Here is a 24,721-nt window from a genome sequence, read left to right as displayed (position 1 = left end):
AAAATTAGTCCCACCCCAATTTTTATTACCTTCCCATAGGTTTTCTATTCATAGGAATAGTGGGTTGGGTTGAGAAGAGTGTTTAGGAAGAGAGACAAGTATTTGGTTTTTGTTTTCCCACAGTTACTCATCTTTTTGTTCCACAGTGTCTCTTGGTAGTAGGCTGTTGGTTTATTCTATTGCTCTGTTGCTTCCTATCAAGCAAGTCGTCTTAGAAGAGCTCATGTTTTTAAGTCTGACTTTAAGATACATTTTAAGTTTCCAGTGAGGCCTAATTTATGTGAAAAATTTTTCTTTCTTGTGGATTAGCACCCACTTCTACTCACAGGCTCCTAGAAATGTACCTGTAAACATCCATTAAGAGAGCAGTGAGAGCCAGGAGGGACCACCTTTCTCCTTAGCCCTGGTCAGCCATCAAATCAAACCCTCTCGTTTGATTTGATGGAATGCAGGAGACCTGAACTATTTAATACCAGTTTGTACGTTGGAAAAGGGAGGCTGAAATTGTTGATTATCACATCAAAGAGTCCAAGCCTTTTGTTTTAGCACTGCAGCAAAGTCAAAGATGAATTTGCTTGTTCTTTATTAAGCTATTCTGATGCTTTTCAATATGGTTTTGACATTGGTAATAAACAGTTTTCTAAGGGCTTTACCAAATAAATACATCAAAGCTGAACACTGAATAGAGGGAGGAAAATGACAGTGAAATACTGTTTAAAGAAGGGCTTTGTACAAGTTTTCCTACTTTGATTTCTCAGCTGACACCCGACACCATGTTTGTTTTGTGTGACTTTTTCAGACCCATCACATTAGAGATGTCTGAGAGTTGGCGAGTGATGGGAATGCACTTTTCTGGGCTCAAAGTAACTGGCTTAGAAGGGAAGGCAGAGACTGGGGAAGAGCAGAGTTGGTGCTGGCACCTGCCTTTGGGCACAAGAAACAAAAGGACGCTTTGTACTTTGGGAAAGCTTATCTTCTAGGCTACACGATAGGCTTAGTCCACTCTGGCCTGATAGGGGTTACTCCCAGCTCCTGTTGCAGGATCTTTATGCCCATTTCCGGCCTAACCGGAGTGTCAGCTTTCCAGTGTTCTGAGTCTAAATAAAAGGGGCTTGGAAAGCAGTGAAGAGAGGCGAGGCTTTTCTGTGTGTCCAGTAGCCCCTGCCATTTTATTTATCTGCTTCAGTAGTGTTGCTTGTTATTGTTATGCCACCTATGAGTTGGAAAGACCTTAAAGCATATTTACTCCAGGACACTCTCATTTAGAAATGTGAAATAGATCTTTAAAAATATTATCTCCATATCAGAAGTTGGTACCTCATGACAGGATCACAAGTTCTAGCTGAGACTGACGCAATTTTCTTCAGTATTCTCTGAGGAGTCAGCATTTTGAGGAAGGAATAGCACCCATTTCTAGCAAATGTGAGCCTGATCCTGGTGAAAGCTTGTCAGTGGAGTCTTTTATTTTATTTTTATTTTTATTTTTTAATTTTTGAGACAGAGTTTTGCTCTTGTTGCACCCAGCCCAGTGGAGTCTTTATTAAGTGAATTCTATTTTACTGTTTAAAAATTACACCATTGGAGTATTCAATATAGAGGAAATAAAATAAAACCAGAAAAGAAAAAAGTCGAAATCACCAATAGTTTCAGTGTCTAGAGACACTTTATAAGAGTTTGGTGTACATTCTTTCCTAAATAAGTCTTTTCAAAACATGGGATTATGTCATCTATTGGGTTTTATAACTGCCTCTTTAAAAACACATCTAAGAAGGCTGGGCATGGTGGCTCACGCCTGTAATCTCAGCACTTTGGGAGGCTGAGATGGGCGGATCACTTGAGGTGAGGAGTTGGAGACCAGACTGGCCAACATGGTGAAACCCCACCTCTACTAAAAACAAAAAAAACAAAAATTAGCCAGGCATGGCGGCGGGCACCTGTAGTCCCAGCTACTTGGGAGGCGTGAGCCAGGAGAATCGCTTGAGCCTGGGAGTTGGAGGTTGCAGTGAACCGAGATCACGCCACTGCACTCCAGCCCGGGTGACAGAGTGAGAGTCCGTCTCAAAAAAAAAAAAAAAAAAAAAAAAAGCCTCACAAGGCATTGTGAATATATTTGCAAATTAATAAGACTGGTCTCTATATCACATATTCCCTTCTATGGATATACAATTTATTTAACCAATCCTTTGTTGTTGGATATTTGCTATTCCCACCTGTTTTTTTATATTATAAAAGTGTTTTGTTGAACATCTTTATAGGTAAGATTTCCTTAGAATAAATTCCTAAAGAAGAAATTGCCAAGTGAGGGGCTTGCATATTTCTAGGTCCTTTGGCTCTAATTCCCAAATTGCTGCTCTGACCATTTGTGTCAGTTCGCATATTCATCAGCAGCGCTGAGAACCCCTATGCTCACTCAGCCTTGGAATCTCCACGTTCACATTCAAGGTGCCAGTGCTATTTGGCATGATGTGTGCAGTGGCCATTTGTCCTAGTTATACTACAGTGAATTTGCCTAAACATATATTACCTTTGCTCACTTCCCCCCAAACTCTGAAGTATCTGTCAGAGCAGATATATTTGTTCTTGTAATATTACCATTTTTTCCCTTTTGATGAGAGACAGCACTGAGATACGGACCAACTATTAGAGAGAATACAGAAGTTAAAGCATTTCCTTTTCTGTAAAACTGAAAAGCAATGAACCAGCTGAATTAAAACATCAGAAGTCATCAGTTTTGTCCTTTTCCCCAACAGAAACCCAGATGGAGACGTGAGCCCCTGGTGCTATGTGGCAGAGCACGAGGATGGTGTCTACTGGAAGTACTGTGAGATACCTGCTTGCCAGAGTAAGACTGTAATACCCAATGTGATGGTTTACAGGACTGTGACACTAAGAGTGCGGAGAGGGAGGCCCCTGCCAGAGTCAGGTAGTTAGGCTGGTGGATTTCATGGAGCATGTGAAAGGAGAAGCCCTCCTGGGCTGAGGATTTTCACTTCTCTTGTTGAGGCTTTTCAGGAATAGGAATGCTGATTTCCTTGGCACCTCATTCTAAAGGTATTCCCTTGATGGGTAAGCCCCATGAGAATTCCTACTTTTGGTTAATTTCTGATTCTTTCAGGGATAGAGAAGGCAACGGCTCAGAAGCAGGCTAGGGGAAAAAGTATCTTGTACTTTTTGGAACGAACGTCTTTATACGTAGTGAAACTCAGTGATGGCACTACTTATTATTTGGATTTGAATAGGTCCCCAGAAGTGATATTTGGTAAATACCTTGTTAAATACCATACAAAGCTGATGTGGTAGTTCTTTTACGCACATTAGCCTAACATGTTCTACTGTTTATAATAATAACTCACAACCCAGTTTCTTCAGCCTTTTACTAAAATGCCTGTTTTCTTTTTTTTTTTTTTTTTTTTTTTTTTTTTTTTTTTTTTTTTGAGACGGAGTCTCGCTCTGTCACCCAGGCTGGAGTGCAGTGGCCGGATCTCAGCTCACTGCAAGCTCCGCCTCCCGGGTTTACGCCATTCTCCTGCCTCAGCCTCCCGAGTAGCTGGGACTACAGGCGCCGCCACCTCGCCCGGCTAGTTTTTTGTATTTTTAGTAGAGACGGGGTTTCACCGTATTAGCCAGGATGGTCTCGATCTCCTGACCTTGTGATCCGCCCGTCTCAGCCTCCCAAAGTGCTGGGATTACAGGCTTGAGCCACCGCGCCCGGCCTAAAATGCCTGTTTTCTAACTGTTTCATTCATTTATTCCCTGGGTTTTTTTTGTTGTTGTTGTTTTGTTTTGTTTTTTTGAGACAGAGTCTTGCTGTGTCTCCAGGCTGGAGTGCTGTGGTGCGATCTCAGCTCACTGCAACCCCCGCCTCCTGGGTTCAAACGATTCTCCTGCCTCAGCTTCCTCAGTAGCTGGAACTACAGGCATGTGCCATCATGCCCAGATAATTTTTGTATTTTAGTAGAGATGGGGTTTCACCATGTTGGCCAGGATGGTCTCCATCCCCTGACCCCATGATCCAAAGTGCTGGGATTACAGGTGTGAGCCACCGCACCCGGCACCTGTATTCACTGTTTATTATATGCAAACTACAAAGACAATAGGATACGCTGACCTTCGGGAGTGTATGGTATAGGAGGAATCTTAAAAAGATACAGTCGTGCACCACACAAAACAGACCACATATACAATGGTGGTCCCATATGGAGTATTTAAACTGATTGTTCAGTCAGTTACAGATCACACTTCTTTTTCTACTCTTCTTTCTTCCTTCTTTCTTCCCTTCTCACTACTGCACTTGACTAATCTTTTTTTTTTTTTTTTTGAGACAGAGTCTCACTCTGTCGCCCAGGCTGGAGTGCAGTGGTGCCATCTCGGCTCACTGCAACCTCCACCTCCTGGGTTCAAGTGATTCTCCTGCCTCAGCCTCCCAAGTAGCTGGGATTACAGGCATGTGCCACCACGCCTGGCTAATTTTGTATTTTTAGTAGGGACGGGGTTTCTCCATGTGGTCAGGCTGGTCTTGAACTCCTGACCTCAGGTGATCCGCCCGCCTTGGCCTCCCAAAGTGCTGGGATTACAGGCATGGACTAGTCTTTATATATGTGTATAAAGATTATAATGGAGCTGAAAAATTTCTGTTGCCTACTGATGTTATAGTGCAACATGTTACTCATGTGTTTGTGGTGATGCTGGTATAAATAAACCCACTGTACTTCCAGTCACACAGAAGTATAACATATACAATTTTGTATAGTACATAATACTTGATAATGATAGTAAACAACTATGTTACCGGTTTATGTATTTACTATACTATATTTTTACTATTATTTTAGAGTATATTCCTTCTACTTATTAAAAAAGTAGTTAACTGTGAAACAGCCTCAGGCAGGTCCTTCAGGAGGTATTCCAGAAGAAGGCATTGTTTTCACAGGAGATGACAGCTCCATGTGTGTTATTGTCCCCTTCCAGTGGGACAAAATGTGGAGGTGGAAGACAGTGATACTGATGATCCTGACCTTGTGTGGCCTAGGTTATTGTGTGTGTTTGTGTCTTAGTTTTTAACAAAAAAGTTTAAAAAGTAAACGAAAGTAAAACATTTAAAAAATATAATAAAAAAAACTTATAGAAGAAGGATATAAAGGCTGGGCGCGTTGGCTCACACCTGTAATCCCAGCACTTTGGGAGGCTGAAGTGGGCAGATCACTTGAAGCCAGGAGTTCCAGACCAGCTTGGCCAATATAGTAAAACCCCATCTCTACTAAAAACACAAAAATTAGCCAGGTTTGGTGGTATGCACCTGTAATCCCAGGTACTTGGGAGGCTAAGCAACAAGAATCACTTGAACCTGGGAGGCAAAGATTGCATTGAGCCGAGATCATGCCACTGCACTCCAGTCTGGCCAACGCAAGAGTCTGTTTCCAAAAAAAAAAAAAAAGAAAGAAAAAGAAGGATATAAAGAAAGGAAGAAAATATTTTTGTACAGCTATACAATGTGTGTTGTAAGCTAAATGTTACTATGAAATAGTCAAAATGCTAAAGTAATTAAAAAGTTTATAAAGTAAAAAAGTTACAGTAGCTAAGGTTAATTTATTATTCAAGAAAAATAGTTTTTAATGAATTTAGTGTAGCCTAAATGTTCAGTGTTTATAAAGTCTACAGTAATGTACAGCAATGTCCTAGGCCTTCACATTCACTCACCACTCACTCACTGACTCACCCAGAGCAACTTGCAGTCCTGCAGGCTCCATTCATGGCAAGTGCCATGATACAGGTAAACGAATTTTTATCTCATATACAGTATTTTTACTGTACCTTTTCTATGTTTAGATATGCTTAGATACATAAGTACTTACCATTATGTTACAGTTGCCTATGGTATTCAGTACAGTAACATGCTGCTCAGATTTGTAGCCTAGGAGTGACAGGCTATCCCATTATAGACTAGGTGTGTAGTAGGCTATCCCATCTCAGTTTGTGCAAGTGCACTCTATTATGGTCACACAACAACAAAATTATATGACCATGCAGTTCTCAGAACGAATCCTTGCCTAAGAGATATATGACTGTACTTTTAAACAAGGTAGAGAAAATACTGTGTGTAGAAAGCTCTTTCAGAAGGTTTGAACCACAGAAACTAAAGGAAGATCTGGTTCTGTAAGGAGTCTATTAATGTAGTATATATAATGTATTTTAAAATATGCCAAAAGAGCTCAGTGCCTAGAGCTGAAGAAAAAGACAGTGCGTTCATAACATTCTATCTGGGTTATTTTTTTTCTTATTATTTAAACCTACCCTTTGCCTTGCCATCTTTCTCACCTCTCAGGTCAGGAGGCTTATATATGGGACCTGGGAACCCTTTCACTAGTACCTGGAATAACATCTGAATTCTGAGGCCTTCAGGGGGAAAGGCGGCCCCCTACCAGTGCTGCAGACATAGTGCTCACCTTTTGTAATTTAAACGCCCAGATGTCAACACTGCCTGGCAGTTCAGGCTTAGCTTCACTATCCTTCCAACCTGAGTGTGCCTTCTTCCAGTCCCCAAATTGAGAAAACAGTAAAGACCAGAAGAATGGGCTTTTGCTCAGTCTGCTTAATCAAATTTTTAAAATGAAAAACATCTCATTTGCCTCTAGTTATGTAAAGAAGAAAGAGGCAGAGGGAGAGGAAAGCAGATTTTCCTCGGTCCATTTGTTCAACACAAAGATAGTCTTTTAGTACCAGCCTGTGTCATTCTCTTGGGAGTGGTAAAGAGGGGGTTTCAATCTGGGCACTTTTATTTGGAAAGATAATCTTCGACTTGTATTTCTAAAATATAATCTGGGCCAATAGGAGCTGATTCATGTGGTCATTGAAACCAGGTTCCAGAAGAGATAATTATAACAAAATGCTATAAACCACTTAGTATGCGTCTAATTTGTAATATTTACCAGATATGCTTTACTGTTCCAAAAAAGGAAAATTAAATATTATTTCAACTTTTCTGTGGCCCCTTGATAACCCTCTAAAATCTCTAAAGCTGGCCGGGCGCGGTGGCTCAAGCCTGTAATCCCAGCACTTTGGGAGGCCGAGACGGGCGGATCACGAGGTCAGGAGATCAAGACCATCCTGGCTAACCCGGTGAAACCCCGTCTCTACTAAAAAATACAAAAATCTAGCCGGGCGAGGTGGCGGGCGCCTGTAGTCCCAGCTACTCGGGAGTCTCGAGGCAGGAGAATGGCGTGAACCCGGGAGGCGGAGCTTGCAGTGAGCTGAGATCCGGCCACTGCACTCCAGCCTGGGCGACAGAGCGAAACTCCGCCTCAAAAAAATAAAAAATAAAAAAAAATAAAATCTCTAAAGCTAGCCTTGAGTTGGTCTGGGCAGAGATTTGTAGAAGTTGGGAATGAGAGCTCTACAGTACCTGGTTTCTGGGGATAGAGGGTGGGTGGTATCTGACTTTGGTTCTTTGGAAAACCCTTCAGTTTACCCTGTGGGGACCAGGGCTCCCCATCAGGCTGGACCTCAGACATAGAGTCTGGCAGCATATTGTGCTTCCAGTGTGTCTGATTAACACAGTTGAGCAAAATCTCTTGTGTCGTTTGTAGCAAGAGACGTTGGTAATTGCCTGGCGGATTTAACAGAGATACAACCTGCCTATTTTAGGCCACTTTTGCCCTATTTCTGGATGTGGAGTCAATTTTCATGAATAATACTAAACCTCTGCATGAAGCCTGCTATTCATGATTAGCATTGAACTTGTCATACAGGAAAAGGCCTGTGGCATGATCAGATTCCTGGAAAGTTCATATCTGAATATAACAGACCCAGCAGGAGCCAGGGAGAATGAATATTTAGGGACAAAGCAGAATCTGGCTGAATGGTGGGCCATTGTGTGGAAACCAGATCTCTGCCCCTTGGTGTGTTATGTGTAGAGCTACAACAAGCAGGAGGCAGACCTGAAGTACGACTCAAATGGGAGCAGAGAGAAATCTGAACTGCTCTTGACCTGCAGAGCACGGAACAGAACTTACCGTTAAAAGAACAACTCAGAGGTAATTGGATTTGCCCCTGAAACTGCTTCTGCCAGTATGTTTCTCAGAAACCCTAAGTTCTTATTGCAGCCAGGAGAAATTCAGACTTCAAAAGCAAATTCCAATGCCATCGGGTTTAACGTGTCTCTAGATCCCACACTTTAGATCTCTAAGGCCTGTTGGTTTGACTATTGAGAGCTGTCTTGTTTGCTGAAAAACATTCCCCCAATTTCTACAAATCCAGCCATAGAAATTCATCTTTGAATTAGGGACATTTGAATACAGACGAGTATTAGATTATATTAAGGAATTACTGTCAATTTTATTAGCTACGATAATGGCATGGTGGTTAAGTCCTTTAAAATTACAGATACTGAAATATTTGTGGTTGAAATGACATAATATTTGGGATTTGTTTTAAAACAATCCAGCCCCCCAAAGAGTGACTAGGTGGGGGTGAGGGAAATAGATGAAACAAGAATGGTTTTTTAAGAAGTGGATATTCGTCAATGCTGGGTGATGGGTTCATTATTCTTTCCCACTTTTGTGTATATTTGAAACTTTGCATAATAAAAAGATAAAATTTAAAATTATTTTATAATATTTTAAAGAGTACATAAACACAGCATCCTGAGTAACTAGATTCAAATATGTAACATGATTAACCTAAATTGTAGTACTTTTTTTTTTTTTTTGAGACAGAGTCTTGCCGTGTCACACAGGTTGGAGAGAAGTGGTGAAATCTTGGCTCATTGCAGTGTCTACCTCTTAGGCTCTAGCGGTCGTCCCACCTCAGCCTCCTGAGTAGCTAGGCCTACAGGCACATGCCATCACAGCTGGATAATTTGTGTATTTTTTGTAGAGACAGGGTTTTGCCGTGTTCCGCTAGCCGGTCTCGTACTCCCGGGCTCAGCAATCCTCCTGTCTTGGCCTCCCAAATTGCTGGGATTACAGGAATGAGCCACCGCACCCAGACAATTGTAATACTTTTACACATAGCCCACAAGTATCTGACATCATTGTTAAAGTTAGTTATTAAAGTTTTAGTTATTAAACTTGTTAAAACTATTAGTTATTTAAAGTTATTAAAACTATTAATTATTGAGGTTAAAGTTAGTAAATAAAGTTTAAAAATCACAAGAACTTGGCTGGGTGCAGTGGCTCACGCCTGTAATCCCAGCACTTTGGGAGGCCAAGGTGGGCAGATCACCTGAGGTCAGGAGTTCAAAACCAGCCTGGCCAACATGGCGAAACCCCATCTCCACTAAAGATACAAAAATAAACCGGGCGTGGTGGTGCACATCTGTAGTCCCAGCTACTCGGGAGGCTGAGGCAGGAGAATCACTTGAACCTGGGAGGCAGCGGTTGCAGTGAGCTGAGATGGTGCCATTACACTACAGCCTGGGTGACAGAGCGAGACTCCATCTCAAAAAATAAATAAAATCACAAGAGCTTTAGACATATTTTGAAGTTATTAGTTGTGTCAAATGACATTTCTTAAGCTCTGACCATCTGTCAGACCTTGTACAAAATGGGGTCACAAGGATAGTGTGTTCTGCAGCCTGTGGGGAATCCTCAGTCTGAGACCGAAGACAGACACATGAACAGATAAGCATATGCAAAATACTCTATAATAAGTGAGGTGAGCAAAAGTTGGGAGCACCCAGGAGGGCCATCTGTTTGGCATGGTAGGGAAGCAGGTGCTACTGTCTGTTGAAGAGGGCTTCTGGAAAGAGTGGAGTCTTAGTTTAGGTCTTCTCTACTTTAAAGTACATCCAGTCACCTGGGATCTTATTAAAATACAGATTTTTTTTTTTTTTTTTTTTTTGAGACGGAGTCTGGCTCTGTCTCCCAGGCTGTAGTGCAGTGGCGCAATCTTGACTCACTGCAAGCTCCATCTCCCGGGTTCATGCCATAAAATACAGATTCTTATCAGTAGGTCTAGAACAGGCCTGTTACATTTCTAACAAGGTTCTGGGATGCCAGAGCTGCAGGACTACACTTTAAGGAGCAAGGTTCTAGATGTTAGGGCTGGGTGGGGTGGGGGTAGTGAGGGCATTGGAGGCAAAGGGAACAGTTTGCACCTATGCATGTGCGTGTGTGTGCACACACACACACACATACACACACATGTGCACTGATGAATTCCAAGCAAGTTGGTGTTGCTGAAACATAAATTTTAAGAAGAGGGCAGGAGATGAGGTCTGAGAAGCAGACAGGGCTAGATGATGTCAGGTCTTATGGTCTGGGCATGAAGCCTGGACCTGATCCAGGAAGATGGTGATGAAGCTGAGGTGAGGGCTGAGTGTCTGAAGGAGACATTTCTCCATAGTTCCTTAAACCTCTGTATTAGGGATTTGGGTCAAGATTTCCCACTTTTAACCTATGATAAGTTCTTTAGTGATTGTATCATTCGCACAGATCAGCCCTAAGAGGATGCCAGCAGTAGCACCTCTGCAATACATGTGGAACCTTAGGTCCATCTCAGCTGGTGTGGTGACCTCACCAGCTCAGCTTTCTTTTAACTAACTAATACCTGGACTTGTTAAAAATAGATTTAAAGTAGATTTCAGATGTTAGTGTTTGCCTTACAAAAGTCAGCCCAAAAAATAGGATGTGAAAGCTTCCTATTATCCCTGATAAGAGTTTTTAAAACTGTGTTAGAGTTTGAGTAAAAAGCCAAGGGCGCTGCGGCAGTAGTGGTCAAGGCAGTTTCTCAATTATAGAAAATGTTTTGTTTCTGTCAGCACTTTCTGTGTTTTAATGTCAGCACTGCTTTCTAGTATGTTTCAGCTATTGCTGAGTGCCTACTATGTACAAAAAGCACTTATATTCATTCACATTATCTCTCTCTCTTTTTTTTTTTTTTTTTTTTTCTTTGAGACAGAGTCTCGCTCTGTCACCCAGGCTGGAGTGCAGTGGTGTGATCTCGGCTCACTGCAAGCTCCACCTCCCGGGTTCACACCATTCTCCTGCCTCAGCCTCCCTAGTAGCTGGGACTACAGGCGCCCGCCACCACGCCCAGCTAATTTTTTTGTGTGTTTTTGATAGAGATGGGGTTTCACCTTGTTAGCCAAGATGGTCTCAATCTCCTGACCTCATGATCCGACTGCCTCGGCCTCCCAACACATTATCTTGTTTAACCTTTTCAACAATCCTGTGAAGCAGATGGCATGTCTACTCTCCCGCCTCCATTTCTCAGATAAGAAAATTGAGCCTAGATAGTTAAGTGATTTGATGAGGATTACAGTCTGAGTCAAACAGGATTTTTGACTAGGATTCCTGATAGCAAGACCAGTGCCTTTTCCTTCTAGCACTTGAGAATAGTCCTATTTCCTTTATTTCCTTGAAAACAGGGGCTCTGGGATGGATTTGGGCTACTGTTGAGGTCATTCTTCAGAATTTTCTTTGTGAATTGTTTGGAAATTAAAGTTTGAAATTCTGATAGTATGGTGAATTATTAAGATTGCTTTTGTGACATTGTGGAAACCAAAGGATTAACTCAGTGGCGACAGAGGGTCTGCAGTTCATGCTGTTAGCTCTAAGTCATTTTCTTTTCTTCTTTGGCTTTGGGAAATCCCAAGCCCCAGGAGTAAAGCAGGCTGAGATGGGATCCGGGAAGCATTTGCTGCCCAGCAGAGCCACTCTGCAGTATGCTGGGCTATCTCTGTGGGTGTTCCCAGACCAGCTGTTCTCAGCTAGGAAAGGGCTCCCCTGGGGTTGGACCTACTGCACAAAACAGTTCATCAGCAGCTTTGTGTGGGCCTTAGGTTATCCCCCAATACCATGTCTTCACTGCTGTGGGCTGAAGTTCACCTCCTCTAAAATGACGCATCCCTGTGTACCATTTATACTTTTTTTTTTTAAGACGGAGTCTCGCTCTGCCGCCCAGGCTAGGGTGCAGTGGCGCCATCTCGGCTCACTGCAAGCTCCGCCTCTCGGGTTCACGCTATTCTCCTGCCTCAGCCTCCTGAGTAGCTGGGACTTCAGGCGCCCGCCACCACGCCCGGCTAATTTTTTTGGTATTTTTTTAAGTAGAGACGGGGTTTCACCATGTTAGCCAGGATGGTCTCGATTTCCTGACCTCGTGATCTGCCTGCCTCGGCCTCCCAAAGTGCTGGGATTACAGGCGTGAGCCACCGCACCTGGCCTACTTTTTTTTTTTTTTTTTTTTGAGACAGAGTTTTGCTCTTGTTGCCCAGGCTGGAGTGCAGTGGCATGATCTCAGCTCACTGCAACCTCTGCCTTCTGGTTTCAAGAGATTCTCCTGCCTCAGCCTCCCGAGTAGCTGGGATTACAGGCGCCCACCACTACACCCAGCTAATTTTTGTATTTTTAGTAGAGACGGGGGTTCATCATGTTTTCCTGGCTGGTCTTGAACTTCTGACCTTGTGATTCGCCCACCTCAGCTTCCCAAAGTGCTGGGATTACAGGCAGGAGCCACCACACCTGGCTGTGTACCAGCTTTACAGCTAAAATGAAAATTCCAACTTTTGTTGATAGCCAAAGCAATATTGAAATGAATATTAATAGGCCAGGCGAGGTGGCTCATGCTTATAATCACAGCACTTTGGGAGACTAAGGTGGGAGGATCGCTAGAGCCAAGGAGTTCAAGACTAGCCTGGGCAACATAGGGACCCTATCTTTACAGAAAACTTAAAAATTCACCAGGTGTTGTAGCATGTGCCTATGATCCCAGCTACTCAGGAGGATCGCTTGAGCTCAGGAGGTTGAGGCTGATCTCGTATCACAGGCACCCTTGTTTTACTTGATTGTACTTATATTTGTGGGGGAGTGCTGATGGAATTTATGGAAGCTTTACCTCTTCAAGCCTTTCCCTGGTAACCACTAAAAAGAGCCATGTATTTCAACAATCTTCCCCACACCTAGCACAGTGGACAGTGTATTAATGCTTGCTAAGTATTCTTTCTTGGCTGGGTATGGTGGCTCATGCCTGTAATCCCAACACTTTGGGAGGCTAAGATGGGCAGATTGCTTGAGCCCACGAGTTTGAGACCAGCCTGGGCAATGTGGTGAAACCCTGTCTCTACCAAAAATACACAAATTAGCCAGGTATAGTGGGCACGTGCCTGTAGTCCAGCTACTCAGGAGGCTAAGGCAGAAGAATCGCTTGAGCCCAGGAGGCAGAGGTTGTGGTAAGCCTAGATTGTGCCATTGCACTTTAGTCTGGGCGATGAGAGTGAAACCCTGTCTCAAAAGACAAAATTCTTTCTTGATGCCATGAAGTCTTATCTCTTCCTCTCTTCCCATAAGAGACAACACAAGCTGGTGGAAAGATGGAAAGAATGTGGACATCTGAGTCACACCCAGTTAGGTTTGAATCATTATCTGCTTAATAGCTTTAGGCACAATGACTCTCAGTTGTGCCTGGGTTTCCTCATCGGTGCCTTCCAGGGTTTTTTTTGAAGATTAAATGAATAAAATGCATGCTACCCTAAGTCCTAGCACATATCAGGTAGACATGAAAGTACCAGCAGGTATTGTGATGGTATGCTTTCCCCAAGGAATGGACTGCTGTTAGTATGTTTCTGTCATCTGATTCCTAGAATATTTTATTCATAACTTGCATTTTATTTCTGCCCATCCCTTTTTTATCTAACTGACCATAGGTCTTAGTACCAGGCATCAGCTGCTGCAGTGACTGTTTCCTGTGGCCTGCTGCAGCACTGAACTCAGCGAACACAAGAGACCCCACGTTTGTTTGTTTGTTTGTTGTTTGTTTGTGACAGGGTCTTGCTCTGTTGCCTAGGCTGGAGTGCAGTGGCATGATCATGGATCACTGCAGACTTGACCTCCCAGACTCAAGCGATTCTACCACCTCAGTGTCCCAAGTAGCTGGGACAACAGGCACACACTACTATGCCCAGCAAATATTTTTACTTTTTTAGAGATGGAGCCTTGCTATGCTGCCCAGGCTGATCTCAAACTCCTGGGGTCTAGCAATCCTCCCACCTTGGCCTCCCAGAATACTAGGATTACAGGTGTGAGCCACTCTGCCTGGCTGTCACGTTTGTTCCTGCAATGCAGTTTTATGGTTTCAGATCTGGCATGTAATCAGTTATTTTTTGGGTTTTGCCAGTGGGTATTATTTAATTTTCCATTAAAAAAATACAGACTTTCTGAACCAAATGGATATTGGTACAGTGACAGATACAAATGTTCTAAAGCACAGTTGTGTAAAGCACACTAGGGACTTAAAAATGAAAACTTGGCCGGGCGCAGTGGCTCAAGCCTGTAATCCCAGCACTTTGGGAGGCCGAGACGGGCGGATCACGAGGTCAGGAGATCGAGACCATCCTGGCGAACACGGTGAAACCCCGTCTCTACTAAAAAATACAAAAAAACTAGCCGGGCGAGGTGGCGGGCGCCTGTAGTCCCAGCTACTCGGGAGGCTGAGGCAGGAGAATGGCGTAAACCCGGGAGGCGGAGCTTGCAGTGAGCTCAGATCCAGCCACTGCACTCCAGCCTGGGCGACAGAGCCAGACTCCATCTCAAAAAAAAAAAAAAGAAAACTTATTCAAATTGATAGGAATGACTTTACTGAAAATCTTTATACCAGCACTTGCCTATAAAGAAGAAATTGCCCCTCAGTCTTATGATGTAATTGGGAATCTGAGTTATAAACCTAAGAGAAAATTGCAGACCAGCACATCAATTATATAAATAAGTGTTGAATTATGAGGTAGAGTGTTGTGAGTTTTTGAAGACAAGAGGACTCAGTAAAGATAGCAGAAATTGGAAGAAAGGTGACTGGTGGCTGAATGGGTCAGGGAACAGCAGGACAGAAGCTTGGAGGAAGCACAGAATTGATGTGTGTGTGGGTTGGGATCCAGGCTTCCTGAGTAGAGGAGTGGACAAAAAGGAACCAGGTCAGACCTGGAAAGCAAGAGTTGATTAGATGGGACTGATATGCTGAAAGCCCTAGTTTAGGAAGAAAAGCAAGCCCAATGTCATTTACAGGATGGATCAAAGGAAAAAAGTTTGGGGAAGAGAGGATGGATGTAGATTTCTAAACTCAGGGGATAAGGGCCTGGGCTATGATGGCGGCAGTGAGACAAGACGGAAGGATTAAGTCCTAGAGGCACTTAGGAAGAAGACAGAGCTTGTTGACAAGTGGAATATGCAAGGGATAAAAGAGCATGAAGAGGTTCCTTGCCTGGGATATTTGTGGTGTCCCTGAAAAAAAAAGTCCAAGTCAACAAACGTGCTTTTCTTCCCAGGGACACAGCAGTTATCATTCCTCTTGAACTTGGACTGACCTTTTACCAAGTAATGTGTACTAGTTGTTTACTGCTGTGTAATGAGCCATCCCCAGCCCTAGTGACTTAAGCACCAACAGTTTATCATTTCTCCCAGTTCTCTGGGTCGACTTGAGTTTCAGCTGAGTGGTTCTTCTGCTACTGTCACCTGGACTCAGTGAGGTGCCTGCATGCAACTGGGAGCTCTGCTGGCATTCAAGGTGGCTTCAGACCTCTATCCAGTGACTTCTCTCAACAGCAGGGTATTCAGACTTCTTATACGGTGGCTGGCTTCCAAGACAGAAGCAGCAGAAGCTGCCATTCCTCTTAAGGCATGAACTCAGAAGTCTACCACATTCTATGGATCAAAGCAAGTTGCAAGACCCAATTTAAGAAGTGGGGAAATCTATTAAAGTGGGAGCAACACACATGTACAGGGAGGGGAGAAATTACTAGAGCCTCTTTTGACTCTTTATCACATTAACTCACCAGAAACTAAGTTTCAGAGAAGGAACTCCCACCGGGAGGGAACTACTGCTGTGATAGATCCTGGCCTTACGGGATCAGGATCTTTAGGAACTCTTACTACCTCCCCCAAGGACAGAATTTCACAGAGGAAGAAAAAGCTGTGCTTATTTATTTATTTGGGGATGTTGCTGTAAGACTCAGGGGCACAAGTAAGATTGTTTGAAGAATCAGAGTGACTGAAAAGGAAGTTTATGTTTAGAAATAAAATTATAGAGGTAGGGTGGGGCCATATTGTGAGGAGTTGGACCAAGATGGCAGCTGTCAGATTTCGAACGGAGTTGCAGATGAACAGCGTGGGGTACAATGAGCTTATGGTCATGGGTCTGAGGGTGTGGATGAATCCACACTTAACCTGTTGATGCTCATACCAGCTGCAGCCTCAGATGTACATAGTTTTTCTTTCCACAGAGGGGAGAAATCAGCTACTGAGGCACCAGTGTGGGGTCCTTGAGGCAGAAGATGGTATTGACACAGGGTTAAATGACATTTAAAATCAGCAGAGAAGCACTTTGGGAGGCTGAGGCAGGAGGATCACTTGAGGCCACAAGTTTGAGACCAGTCTGGGCAACATAGTGAGACCCCATCTCTACAAGATACACAAATAATTATCCAGCCATGGTAGTACACACTGGTAGTCCCAGCTACTCAGGAGGCTGAGATGGGAAGATCACTTGAGCTCAGGAGTTCAAGGCTGCAGTGAGTATGAATGCATCACTGTGCTCCCGCCTGGGCAACAGAATGAGACCCTGTCTCTATTAAAAAAAAAAAAAAAATCAGCAGAGGAATTACATCATTTCTGAAAAAGCAGATTTTACTTAGGAAAAAAAAAAGGAGTTCTGCAGAGCCTTGGAAAGAGTTTTTTTTTTTTTTTTTTTTTTTTTTTTTGAGACGGAGTCTCACTCTGTCGCCCAGGCTAGAGTGCAGTGGCATGATCTTGGCTCACTGCAAGCTCCGCCTCCCAGGTTCACGCCATTCTCCTGCCTCAGCCGCCTGAGTAGCTGGGACTACAGGCGCCCGCAATCTCGCCCAGCTATTTTTTTGTATTTTTAGTAGAGATAGGGTTTCACCGTGTTAGCTAGGGTGGTCTCGATCTCCTGACCTCTTGTGATCCACCTGCCCCAGCCTCCCAAAGTGCTAGGATTACAGGCGTGAGCCACCGTGCCCGGCCTTGGAAAGAGTTTTTTTTAAGACATAGGACAAGAACTCAGCGTCTGGTTTCTTAAAGCAAATATCCCAGATCTGGTCAGAGCAGTGGAATAGAAAACATAATAATAGTCAGGGCTGCTTCTTGGTGAATTACCAGCTGAAGATTTGGATTCAAACTGAACCTTTGCTGTGATGGGTATGCCTTCTGTCTTCGATAGGAATGATTTGGTTACCAGGACTAGAGCTCACTCAAGCTAACTTGAGCAAAAGAAATCTATTCGAAGACCATTGGGATATATCACAGAACCCAACCCCTGTGTCCCAAGAAATTATAAAGAAAGCAGGCACTTTCACTGTCTCTCTCTGTGGCCACTTCATCTCCCATGTCTGCCTCTCAGCTTGTTATCCATCCTTTTTCCTCTTCGTGGACCAGCAGAATTGGCTCACTCATCCACTTACATGGCCCAAACTTGAGTTTGGTTGCCTCAACTCCTACTTGACAGATCCCTACAATTTCAGTGCCTGCATTCACTGAGCGGATCCTAATTCCAGCTTCCTAAGAAAGAGAATCTGGTGGCCCCAGAGTGAGGCAGCTGTGGCCAGAGGATGGAGCCCTTTGTCTTGTCCCCAACCAGCAGCAGTTATGGGAGCAGAGACTCTGAGAAGGGGCTGTGGGTAATAGGTGGTTCTCAAAGAACGGCTGTCAGCCATGGAGGCCCCCATGGAGGGGTATGTAGCACCTTCACAATGAAGCCACAGTTATATTCAAATGTAACAATGTTTAGTGGGCCTGTCTGATTGCTTCCCAGTTGTTTCTTATGATAGTAAAAGAACTATAGTTCCTGAGTTAATGCGAATGGAGGACCATCTCTCTTTAACTCCTCTAAATTTTTTATCTTCAACATCTGAATGTTTGTAATTAATTTTCACGAGTTTTGAAACCTCAGCTATGATAAACAAGGGGTCCATTTGTATGTGAAGATAATTTTTTTAACATTGAAAGTGATGAAGCCTCTTTGGTAAGAGGAAAAAATGCATGACCAAGCCACAAGGACTTCAAAGTAAGCTTGAAATGAAAAAGGAATTTGAAGACAAATATCCTTTTTCAAATTGGCTTTTCCTCCCTGCTTCTGGGAAGCACTAAGGGTGGAACACGATCTAGAAATCCACTCAGTTGAGTAGTAATGCTTTTGAAGCAACATGACGTGTCTTCTCTGACTAGACTTGGAGCCACACTTTCCAGGACAAGTCAGAGGGCAGTGGCCCCCTCAGAGGCTGACTGGGACCGCAGAGGCTTCCCTCATGGGGCACAGAGTGTTGAGGGACTAATGTGTTTGAGAATTCAGTCTTGAATCTCAGGGAGTCATTTTCACTTACTTACCCAGACTGGTCCTATAAGAAAAGGGGTCAGAGACATGGACAAAAAAAAAAAAACCCATGGAATGGGAGTCTGCAACCCTGGAGCTTACCCTGACTCTCCAGTTCTGCCTTGTGTGTCCCCATACAAGTCCTTAAACCTTGCTAGACTGGTTTTCTTCTTTGTGCTATAGGAATAATATCATCTGTCCTGCCTCCCTGATGAAAGGGCTAGAGCTTCCTGTGAGCTGACTTATGTGAAAATGCACTGTATGCTATACAGATGTAAGAGATTAATATTTTAATATCCGGAATCAAACCGTTTTCTGAGGTGGCTGCCTTTGATTTTTGTCTTTTAAATCAGCCTATTTTATTTTTCTATGACTCAGCAAGTTGTTCTTGTTTGTGTGGTGAATGATGAAAGTCTTATTGTATATAATGATAATAAACACTATTTATTCAGCACATTCTATTCTGCTAGGCCTTGTGGTATTTACTTTATTTACATTATCTCATTTTATTTCTCACAAGAACCCTTTGAGGTCCGTATTGATTCTCATTCCGCTGTTGATGAACTGAGCTGAGAAAGGCTGTGATGGAGAGGCCAGAATTTACCCTAGGGTTTGTCTCACTGTAAAAGGCCACCTGCTCCTGGACACATGGTGGTGGCACCAGTGCCCTTCAGGACATTGCCAAGTCCTAGGAAGGGAGCAAGCAAAACCCACTCCTGAGCCACAATGTGGATGGCAGGAAGTGAGGGGCATAATGGCCCTCCCTCTTTTAAACGCTGCATGTTCTATTTTTCATACAGTTCTTATAAGCTCCACAGTTTTGTTCTAAGCCTAAGAAGCTGCAAATTAAGAAGAGGTTAAGCAAAGACTGCAGGCATTGACAGGAATAAGAAGTAGATGCCCTCAAAGACCCCTTTCAATTCTAATGTTCTGAGGTTGCAGCAGCCTTGCAGCAACTGTTTTAGACTGAATGTTTGTCCCCCCTCCCCACCCCCACCATTCTTATATTGAAGCCCTAACCCTGCAATGTGATGATATTTGGAGATGAGGCCCTTGGGGAGGTAATTAGGTTTAGATGAGGTCATGAGAGTGGGACTCCCATGATGGGATTATTGTCCTTATAAGGAGAGGAAGAGGGCTGGGTGCAGTGGCTCACGCCTGTAATCCCAGTACTTTGGGAGGCCAAGTCAGGTGGATCACCTGAGGTAAGGAGTTCAAGACCAGCCTGGCCAACATGGTGTACCCCATCTCTACTAAAAATACAAAAAATTAGCTGGGCATGGTGGCGAGTACCTGTAATCCCAGCTACTTGGGAGACTGAGGCCAGAGAATCACTTGAACCCAGGGAGCAGAGGTTGCAGTGAGCCAAGATTGCACCATTGCACTCCAGCCTGGGCAACAAGAGCAAAACTCCATGTCAAAAAAAAAAAAAAAAAAAAAAGGAAAGGAAGAGAAACCAGAGCTCCATCTCCCTCTGCCATGTGAGGAGACGGCAAGAAGGCTTTGGTCTGAAAGCCAGGAAGAGGGCCCTCATCAGGAACTGAAACCGCCAATACCTTGACCTTAGACTTCTCAGCCTCCAGAACCATGTCCGTTGTTTAAGCCACCAGCCTATGGCATTTTGTTTAGCAGCCTGCGTTGACTGAGACAGCAACCAAGAGATAAATTAACTATTAAAGTCAGACACTAGAACATAAAAAAGCACACCAGTCTAGGGCCACTTTGAAGTATATTTGATGACCTCAAGTTACCAAGAAAAATGTAAAGTAGGCTAAACTTGTTAAATTTGTTTAAGAAAGATCTAGTACATGTTAGAAAGATTTCATCCAAGATGATTAAGATAAAAATGTTAAGTTTTAAAGTTAAGCTTTCTGGAAAACTCAGTTATCCAGAATGATGTTCCTGCACAGCCAAAGAAGACAGTGAGGAGAAAGGAGTCAAAACCAACTGTTCTCAGCTTTAAGTGGATGATGTTACGCAGGTTGAGTCTGCTTTCCACTTTCACTGTACCTTGTTCATTCACTCTGCCCTTTATCCACTCTGATGACATTCGCAGCAACCTGGATGGGATTGGAGACTATTATTGCAAGTGCAAAGTAACTCAGAAATAGAAAACCAAACACTGTATGTTCTCACTCATAAGTGTGAGCTAAGCTATGGAGAATGCAAAGGTGTAAGAATGACACAATGGACTTTGCGGACTTGGGGGAAAAGATGGGAATGGGGTGAGGAAAAAAGACTACAAATTGGGTGCAATGTATACTGCTCAAGTGATGGGTGCACCAAAATCTCACAAATCACCACTGAAGAACTTACTCATGTAACCAAACACCACCTGTTCCTCAATAACTTATGGAAAAAAAAAAAAAAAGAAGTACTGTTATCCACTCATTCCATGATTTCAGTGGGTGACACAGGAAGTGCTTGTTCATTCAGCATATAGTCCTAGATCACCTGCTTTGTGACTGGGACCACTCCAGGCCCTGGGAATACTGGGGTGTGTGGAAGATACAGTCCTGCCCTTAAGTTGTTCATAGTTAATCAGGTAGAGAGACAAGAAAACAGATGTTCAGAATGAAACTCAGCATAGACTGGTGTAGAACTACACAGCAGGGACACGTAACCCTCTTTCTTGTTGGGGATAGGGTGGGGAGGATGGGAGGGCCATGGGGCTTCCCAGGGGAAATGATGCTCAGGCTGAAATCTTAAGAAGGGAAGAATATTCTAAGCACAGGGAATAGCATGGCAAAAACCCAGAGGCCAGAGAGCAAAGTCTAGTTGGGAAACTTGCAAATACACTACAATTTGGCCTCTGTATAGAATGTGAGCTGAAGGGTAGAGAGGTCATGGTGGTGGGAGAGGGGAATGTGGAGCAGCACAGAGGGGAAGGGGGAGCAGCACAGGAGCTGCAGCAGTGTACCATGTGAGAAAGTTTGGACTTTATCCTGGGGGGCAACCAGAGAGCTTTGAGGGTTTGGGGAAGGGCTCCACTTACCTCACCAGCTGCTGCTGCTTTTCCCTTTCTCTGCCACCAGTCACGCTCACTTCTTGTAGTTCCTGCCAAGGCCACAATCTTTCTTGCTTCAGGCCTTTGCACTTCTGTCTGGAATGTACTACAAAGATTATTCTGTTGCAGTTTGCTAACTAGATTAGAGTAGGGTAAGCCTAGAAATGGAGATAGAATAAGAGTCTGATGCAGTGGTCTAAGTGGAAGGAGATGGTGATCCAAACTGGGGAAGTGGCAGCATGAGCAGAGAGGCAAGGGCAGATGTATGTGATATTGTAGGAGGTAGAACTGACAGTGTCACAATTGGCAAGTGATTGCCTTTGGGGGCAAGTTTGATACCTTAGGCCAATGATGTTCAAATGGGTTAGAAGGGCAGCAGGCTGTGGTCTGATTCCCAGTGATCTACCTCATGGTGTGTTTCAAGACCTCACTGTCCTATTGAAACACGAACCACCTGGATTTGTTCAACAAATTAATAAAGCTTAGAGGTTCCAGCTGCGTTAATGCAAGCCATGACCTTGTTTATGTCTAACCTTAACATTTATGATGATATGCCTTAGGCTCTCTGTAAACTAATACATAATAACATGCTTACTTGTAAGCATAACGGAATAAATGAGACAAAAATCAGAGTAAATGACCAAGATGATCATCATCAAGTAGCTCTTATTAAGAACCATTAAATGCCTGGCTCAGGTTTCCACGCGCAAGGTCCCTTTAACAAACTCGGTTTATATCATATGCTCTTGACTAGAGAAGCTTGACTCACTGCAGTTGTTTAAACCCTAAAACCCAGACATTTCCAAGCCAGGGCCCCCCGCCCCCACCACTGGACTCCTACTGCATAGAGCTTTTCTGTTTACATTTGCTACTATAGAGATTTAGTTTGTTTCCGAAGGATGCATTTTAACTTTTGTGTGGTGAGCCACATTTGTTGTATTTGAACCATGTGTGACGCAAGGGAGAAAGGTAACCACTTGGCTTAGAGGGGGAAGGGTGAGTCTTTGGGTTAAGAGAGGTACTTCCTGCCAACTTAAAATGAGCTGGTTAGATGGTGAAATACATTAAAATATATGTGTGTCTGTGTGTACATGTACACATATGCATGAATATATTTTTATATGCCCAACAGACTAATGTGGATATAAAGCTTATTAAACTGGACCATACTGTTTTCCAGTCTGAAACATAAAGGAAAAAAATGCTATCTAAGTGTCTATATGGCTGTCACTTTGGAATTGTATAATACATAACTCTCAGCTGACCTAGAAGTGCTTCTGAGACCAGGCCTCATTTGTTGTATCTTCAGTTATATAAACCATGGGGAACAAATGGAGAAAGGGAAAGGACTTCAGCTGATAGCAGAGTGATTCATAAATCAGTCTCATAGATGGAAAACTAAGGTCCACAGAGATTCATTGTCCATGACCCATGATGAATTAATTTCTTTATTCAATAAAGCTATATTTGGTATTGTAAGTATTATAGTATTATAAGGTATATTAATTATCTATTACTGCATAACAAATTACCTTAAAACTTGGTGGCTTAAACAACACACATTCATTATATCATGTATTCTGTGGGTCAGGAAATCCAGGGTATGACTTAGCAAGATCCTGCTTCAAGGTCTCTCACAAAGCTGCAATCCAGGTGTCTACCAGAGCTGGAGTCTCATCTGAAGGCTCAACTGAGGAAAGATCCACTTTCAACCTCACACAGTTGTTGGTAGGATTTAGTTATTTGCAGACCATTGGGTGAAACTCTTTTTCTTGCTGGATGTTGGCTGAAGTCCACCCTCAGTTCCTTACCACACAGCCTCTGACATGGCATATTGCTTCATAGAAATATACAAAGCGAGAAAACAATAGAGAGTCTGCAAGCAAGATGAAGTCATAAGCTTTTGTAACCTAATCCCAGAAGTGTCATCCCCATCAACTTTGCCACATTCTACTTGTCAAAAGCATGTCAGCAGTCCAGCTCACACTCAGCGGGAGGAGATTATACAAGGACATGAATACCAGGAAGTGGGGATCTGTCTTAGGCAGTTTGGGCTGCTGTAACAAAATACCATAGAGTGGGTGGCTTCAACTACAGACACTGATTTCTCACAGTTCAAGGGGCTAGGAAGTCCAAGGCCAAAGTGCTGGCGACTCAGTGCCTGGTGAGGCCTCCCTTCCTAGTTTGCTGAGGGGGCTCTGGTCTCTTCCTCATATAAGGGCAGTGATTCCATCATGGGGACTCAGCCGTCATAACCTCATCTAAACCTAATTACCTCCCAAAGGCTTCACCTCCAAATACCTTCATATTGGGAACTCAGGCTTCAATATATTAATTTTAGGGAGTAATAGGGGGAGAAAACCTTTTCCCATACATTCATACACTTCTTTTCTGACACTAGATGTATGGATTTGACTCAAACCAGCCAATTCTCCAAGTTTCCAGACACCACCTGGGGGTCCTACAATTAAGTTATGGCACTACCTAACTCAGTCCCACAAGACTGCCCCCCACTTCAGATGCCAATTGCAAGGAGTGGGTCCCAACTTGGCTACAAATTGGGGGTTCCCACAACCCTCTCCTTTGGTTTGATAATTTGCTGTAACAGCTCCCAGAACTCAGGGAAACACTAACACTTACCAGTTTATTATAAAGGACATAGGCGTGGCTAAGCATGGTGGCTTACACCTGTAATCCCAGCACTTTGGGAGGCTGAGGCAGGAGGATCGCTTGAGCCTAGGAGTTCAAGACCAGCCTGAGCAACATAGTGAGACCCTGTCTCAATTCAATAATTAAAAAAATAAAACTAAAAGGCTATAGGTGAACTGCAGATGAAGAGATACATAGGGTGAGGTCAGGAAGGATCCTGTACACAGGAGCTTCTGTTCTTGTGGAGTTTGCCATACCTGGCACAGATATGTATTCACCAACCCAGAAGCTCTCCAAATGGCATCTTTTAGGAATTTTAATGATGGCTTCATTACATAGGCATGATTGATCATTAACTCAATGTCTAGGCTCTCTCTCCTCCGGATGTGGGGGTGTGGGACTGAAAGTTCCAAGCTTCTAATCATGGCTTGGTCGTTCTTGTGACCAACCCCCATCCTGAAGCTATCCAGGAACCTACCAAGAGTTGTCTCATTAGAACAAAAGATGCTCTGGTCACCCAGAAAATTCCCAGAGAGTTGCTCTGTGCCGGGGCAGAGACCAAGTGTCACAGGGGTATGCAGACATTGAGTGCATAGCAGAATCATTGAGGTCCATCTTTGTAAGCTGTCTACAAGAGTTGGTACATATATCTAGCTTTCTTGTTCTCAGCTACAGCTTTTTCTACTAGACCAAACCATCGATGTGTGGCTATGAAACACTAATATGCTCAGTGTGGTGGGCTGAAGAATGGCCCTC

At 43.5% G+C, this 24,721-nt stretch overlaps 1 protein-coding gene across 3 annotated transcripts in view; it reads left to right on the top strand.

Moving 5' to 3' along the window:
* KREMEN1 (kringle containing transmembrane protein 1) overlaps positions 1–24,721 on the top strand; it is an 85,920-nt gene that overhangs the window by 24,870 nt on the left and 36,329 nt on the right. For all 3 annotated transcript variants that reach the window (XM_007975295.3, XM_038007650.2, XM_007975298.3), the window contains exon 3: positions 2,751–2,842. In XM_007975295.3, coding sequence (XP_007973486.3) covers positions 2,751–2,842 — 92 coding nt within the window. The remainder of the gene's footprint in view (positions 1–2,750; positions 2,843–24,721) is intronic.

The sequence above is a fragment of the Chlorocebus sabaeus genome, chromosome 19, assembly GCF_047675955.1.
Source record: "Chlorocebus sabaeus isolate Y175 chromosome 19, mChlSab1.0.hap1, whole genome shotgun sequence".
NCBI lineage: Eukaryota > Metazoa > Chordata > Mammalia > Primates > Cercopithecidae > Chlorocebus > Chlorocebus sabaeus.
This window is presented reverse-complemented; position numbering and strand designations above follow the sequence as displayed.